The 5,549-nt window shown below is 60.0% G+C and overlaps 1 protein-coding gene across 1 annotated transcript; it reads right to left on the bottom strand.

Annotated features, from left to right (window-relative positions):
* Positions 1-3,158: 3,158 nt before the first annotated feature.
* LOC126335934 (uncharacterized) lies at positions 3,159-4,972 on the bottom strand. The gene is made up of 2 exons (XM_049999409.1): positions 4,081-4,972; positions 3,159-3,580 (listed from the first exon to the last, which is right to left on the bottom strand). Exons 1-2 carry the CDS (start codon positions 4,970-4,972, stop codon positions 3,159-3,161), a joined length of 1,314 nt encoding a protein of 437 aa, XP_049855366.1.
* Between the last annotated feature and the right edge of the window lie 577 nt (positions 4,973-5,549).

Raw genomic sequence — 5,549 nt, 5'->3', positions numbered from 1 at the left:
GTAAGTATACCACTGACATCTCGTGGAAATCGGGTTTTCTGCTGGATATCAGCGTCTTCCAAACACGATATTTCGACGTCATTACTTGACGTCTTCATCAGGTGTTCCCTGAGACTGGCTGCTTGCTGGACCGGGTCTCATATTTATGCCTGCCCGGTGGCTGGTGTTCTGTTTGCCGTTCCCTAGTCGGTCCGCGCCCGCTAGTCATAACATCAAGAGTGTCTTGTACCCACCTAGCAAAATCAGGGCTTTGGAACAGTCTAAGATGACCTGGGCTTAAGGAAGCCTGGCATTTACAATATTCCTTGTGAATGCGGTATGTCCTACATTGGCCAAACGACTAGAACGGTGGAAATCAGATGTAAGGAACACCAGCGACATACCAGGCTAAGGCAGGCAGAACACTGCCTAGAATTGGAACATTTCATGGATTATGAGAACACCAAGGTCATGGTCCAGACCCCCAGGTTCTGGGATAGTGTCATCACTGAATCTATAGAGATAAAGATGGCACAAAACTTGATTAACCGGGAAGCAGGATACCAGCTAAGCACTGCATGGAACCCGGCATTTGAACTGCTGAAGCAATGCCGGAGAAAATATGTTTCCAACACCAACAACGAGCCTCAGACATCCGCACACTGCGGGCATGAACCAAGAAGGGAACACCAGGAAGCCTCAGCCGCAGTCGGAGACGGCCAGAGCGGGAGCGGACGGAATAGGGAACGTCCAGAGCGGCATTGGAGCGCCACTCTCGGGTGCGGACCGAGAAGGGAACACCAGGAAGCCTCACTCGCTCGCAAATTCACAGAGCTTCATGCTCTGGTGTGTCGTAGGGTGAGCGGAACACGCCTTTCCTACTTCTATCTCGGGTTGATGGTTGTTTTCCTCTTTTCTGGATCTTCGTCTCGGTTGCGTTGTTTCTTTTCTTTCTTCTAGCTCGTGTTGCGGCGTATATTTACGCCAGCAACGGATCTGGCCACCTTGTGGTCGGGAGCCAGTGCACCTGGTTGCCCAGGTTGCGGACGAGGTCGTTCTCCGAAGTCCTCGCGGCCGCATAAAATCGATGCGCCGCTTGCCGGAATCGGTGTTTGAGCAGCGGTACTCCGGCTATTCTGTGGAGTTCTCCGGTGGTGAAATCTCGTGGCAGGTGAAGCGCTAACCTAAGCGCCTTGTTCTGGACCGTCTGCAGCTTGGCGATTGACGAGTCGGCCGCGTTGCCCCACACCACAGCAGCGTACTCTAACAATGGCCTGATCAATGTTAGGTACAGTGTAACACCGCAGTGGGGGGGCAGGGTCGTCGCTGGGTTCAGTAAGGGGTATAGCAAGCGCAATCTGCCAAGCGCTTTACCCCTTACTTCCTTGATGTGCGCCTTCCACGTCAGGCGCCGGTCCATTGTGACGCCTAGGTAGCGTCCGGTGTTCGACCATGGGATGGGGCCTCCCATGATGTTGAGTAGCTGGAGGTCGTCCGGAATTTTCTTCCTGGTGAAGATCACCGCCTGACTTTTGGCTGCGTTGAACTTGAGCCGCCATTTGGTGGCCCAAGCTCCAACCACATCGCAAGCCGATTGCAGGCGGTGACGCATCATCCTGGCGTTGATGCTCTTGCTATAGAGCGCGGTGTCGTCTGCGTAGAGCGCGACATGCACGCCCTGCCTCTTCGGGACGTCGGCGGTGTAGAGTGAGTAGAGCAAGGGGCCGATGACGGACCCTTGCGGTACTCCGGCTGCAATGGGACGCGCTGTCGATGTCCCGTCGTCGGTGCGCACGTGGAAGGTGCGCCCAGTCAAATAGGATTTGATCAGGCGGGCGTGCGACACCTGTAGGCCCTGTGTGAGCAGTTTATACACAAGGCCGTCGTGCCACACGCTGTCAAAGGCTCTGGAAACGTCCAGGAGTACCGCCCCAAGGTACTCACGACGCTCCAGCGCCCCCATCGCCTGCTCGACCAGTCGAAGGAGCTGCTGCTGAGTGGAGTAGCCCCTCCTGAAGCCGAATTGTTCGTCAAGGAGCAGGCCTTCCTCCCCGACGTGCCGCCACAGCCTCTTGACGTAGAGCCGTTCGAAGACCTTCGAGACTGCGGGCAACAGGCTGATAGGTCTGTGGTTTTGCCGCAGCCGCAGGTCTTTTCCGGCCTTGGGGACCGCTACAACTTCCGCATGTTTCCATGCAGTTGGGAAGCTGCAGGTCCTGAGCACGGAGTTGCAAATCTTCGTGAGTTGCCGCACAGCGGCTGGCGGCAGCACCTTCAGACGCGCGCTGCTGATGTTGTCGCACCCTCCCGCCTTTCTTGTCTGTAGGTGTGCGAGTTGTTGCGCGACCTCGTCCTCCGTCACCTCCGCGATGGCGTCGCCCTCGTCTCTGTGCCCAAGTACACAGGAAGGCGCCGCTCTACCAGGCGGACGTGCTCTTCGTCCACGACGTCCTCCACTGGCGTGAAATTGGCGGCGAAGGCGTCGGCTAGCGCGCCAGCTTTGGCGTCAGGCTCTGTGATGGCGACGCCTCCGACTTGGAGCGGCGGGACTCGTTGGCGTTGTTACAGGAAACTCTTGGTCACCCTCCAGGCCGTTCCGTCCTCTATCCTGAGAGTGATCTGCCACTCTCGGAACAGACGGTTCTTCTCCCGGATGGCCTGGTGGATGTCTGGTGGGAGCTGCTTGGAGTGTTCCCGTGGACGTCTGCGTTCGCGTGGCGTGGCCGCTGTTGCCGCTTCGTGCGTCAGACGCGTGAATGCTGCAAGGGCGGCATCGGCGCCCTCGGTTTCTGGGTCAGGCATGGCGGCGACTGTCTCTTCTAGGTGGTCCCGGAAGTGGTCCCAGTCGACGTTACGGTACTGCTTGCGGCCCTCCGGTGGTGCGACCCCGTCGGCGGCGAGATCGAATACCACAGGAAGGTGGTCAGACGATAGTGCCACCCGCGTGGTCGCGACAGTGTCGTGTGCGGCACCCTTGATGATGGCGACGTCCAAGACGTCGGCGCGGCCGCGTTGGGGATAGTGTGTGGGGTCAAAAGGCCCCACTACCATCGCGTCGTGTTGCTGGGACGCTCGCAGTAGCCTCCTCCCGCTAGTGGTCGTCACCCGGGAGTTCCACTCCGAGTGTTAAGCATTGAAGTCGCCGCCAGACGCAAACGGTGAGCCCCAGTATTGGCGTATTAGCCATGATGTGGGGCGGGGGCTGCACGTGTGGTGGCGGCCTGGCTGGCCGTAGTCAGGGCAGATACAATCATCTGCGGAAGCTGCAGTATGAGATGCTTGAATTCACGCAGCATTTCACGCAGCTCTACAGCTTCGCTGGGCGCAGCTGGCGCCTCTGTCGTCTGCGTCGGTGGAGGCAGGACTTGCTCGGCGGGCGTCGAAGCGGTGGGGGCGTTGTTTGGCCGCCCTCCGCGTCTACCACGCCGGTTTTCTGCCCTGGCTGGCATGGACTCTGCAGCTGGCGGTGCGCCGGTCAGCTCTGGCTGCTCTCTTCGCCGTCCGCTCCCATGGACGTCCGCGGGGTGGGCGGGTGGTCTCTGGGCCGGTCTCGTCATTGGTGCCGCAGATGCAGCGGCAGCCGCCGCGAAACTTTTGCCCGCTTGCACAGGCCTGGCCGCTGCTGTCTTGAAGGCCTTGCAGCCTCTGTAGTTGGCGACATGCGCCTCTTTGCAGTTGCAGCAGGTCGGGGCGTCCTTCCTGGGGAGCGGACATTCCCTGCTGGCGTGGTTTCCTGCGCATTTCACGCAGCGCGGCATCATCTGATAATATTTAGCAATATGGTCGATGCCTTGGCAGTTGAAGCACTGCGGAGGTCCTCTTCTGCGCCGCAGTTTCTCCACAGTGACTTCAGCACTGCCCACCCTCTTCTCCTGGAAAATCTTCCGATGAACAGGGTTGTCATCCAGGGCAGCGAGGAAAAGGGGCATGTCACTGTAGTCCCTCGGTGACTTCATCCGCGATGTGCTGCGGATGACATACCCCTTCTCCTCCAGCAGCTCTCGCAGGTAGCCTGGATCCATGTTGAAAGGCAGCTTCCTAAAACTACTTTGAGTGTTTTCACGGGTTCCGACGAGTACGTGAAGGAATGGAGTCCCTCACGCCTCGTCAGTTCCATTACACCACGATAGTCGTCCGCAGTGCGCGTGATGACGCGGTACAGGTCGCGGCCTGCCGTCCGCGTTGTGAAGCTGCCCTTCACCACCTGCTTGATCATCGTTTCGAATTCTTTGAAGGCGTCCTCCCATCGGATGACAACCGGCGGGGGAGGGGGCGCCCTCTTCTGCTGCTCAGCGTCGGTCGCCTCCGCTGCTGCGTCAGGGAGGCCGCTGTATCGGTTGGCAGTGTTCAGTCCGTCTGCAGCCGCTGCTAGCACGACCGCCCTGGCCGTGTGCTTCCTTGTGGGCTTTGTAAACCCGTCTTCATCCGTCTCGGGCGGGGTCCTGGTCCCCTTCCGTGACGTCTTCTGCTTAGTGCGCATTTCCGGTGCGCTGCTGGAGGTGCCGGCGGCCGGGCGCTTTGCGGACGCATCGTGCAGTGTATCAGCACGACGCTTCCGGCTGGAGCGCTTCAGAGTCGGGTTTTCTGCCTGGTTTCCCGATTTCTGAGCTCCAGGGATGAGCCCCATCAGAAATTGGAGTTGTTTGTCGGCCTCCGTCGCAGCTGTTGCGCCCCCATTTTTGTGGACCATCGGGGCGCCGTTGCTGGAGTCGTCCTCAGGTCGTCTGGCGGCGGCTTCTGTGGTCTTGGTGGAGGTGGGTGAGGGTGTTTGCGGCCCTCCCACGTCCAAAACACGCGCTACCGTCAACGACAGTAAGCCGTCGCTTGTCGTCAGGACGCGCCAACGTGTCTTCTTGGCGCCACTCTTCGTTCGCCGATTTGCCGTAGGTGGCTGGCGGGACGGGCCCGCCGCACCACTCGCCTCGCCAGCCAAGGCTGGGTCCGCATAACGGCTCGTCGACGCTGTCGGAGTGTCGCCAGTCTCGGTGTCCATGTCCTGGTCGTGGTCCGTCGTAGGTAGCGGACAGGAAGCGGCTTCTGCCAGAGCAAGCTCCAACGACAACCGCCCCCCCCCCCCCCCCGCCCCAGGAAGCCGCAGTCGGAGACGGCCAGAGCGGGAGCGGACGGAATAGGGAACGTCCAGAGCGGCATTGAAGCGCGACTCGCGGGTGCGGACCGAGAAGGGAACACCAGGAGGACACGACCGCTGTTGGAGACGGCCAGAGCGGGCGCGGACGGAATAGAGAACACCTAGAGCGGCAGGATAGCGCGGCTAGCGGGCGCGGACCGACTAGGGAACGGCAAACAGAACACCAGGCACCGGGCAGGCATAAATATGCGACCCGGTCCAGCAAGCAGCCAGGACGCACGCGACGCGACACGCACGCACTTGCGCTGTGGATGCCGAAGCGAGCGGACGCTCTTAGCTGACGCTACCGAGGCTATTCCTTTGTTTGGCGGTTGTGTTGCAATCGGCTGCGCGGGTTCACGCATTTGGCTTCTCGCCTTGCGTGTTCTCGTTCACTGGTGTTTCCTTTTTTTCCTTCTAGGTTCGGATCAGCCTGCTAGGG

The sequence above is a fragment of the Schistocerca gregaria genome, chromosome 2 (assembly GCF_023897955.1).
Source record: "Schistocerca gregaria isolate iqSchGreg1 chromosome 2, iqSchGreg1.2, whole genome shotgun sequence".
Taxonomy (NCBI): domain Eukaryota; kingdom Metazoa; phylum Arthropoda; class Insecta; order Orthoptera; family Acrididae; genus Schistocerca; species Schistocerca gregaria.
This window is presented reverse-complemented; position numbering and strand designations above follow the sequence as displayed.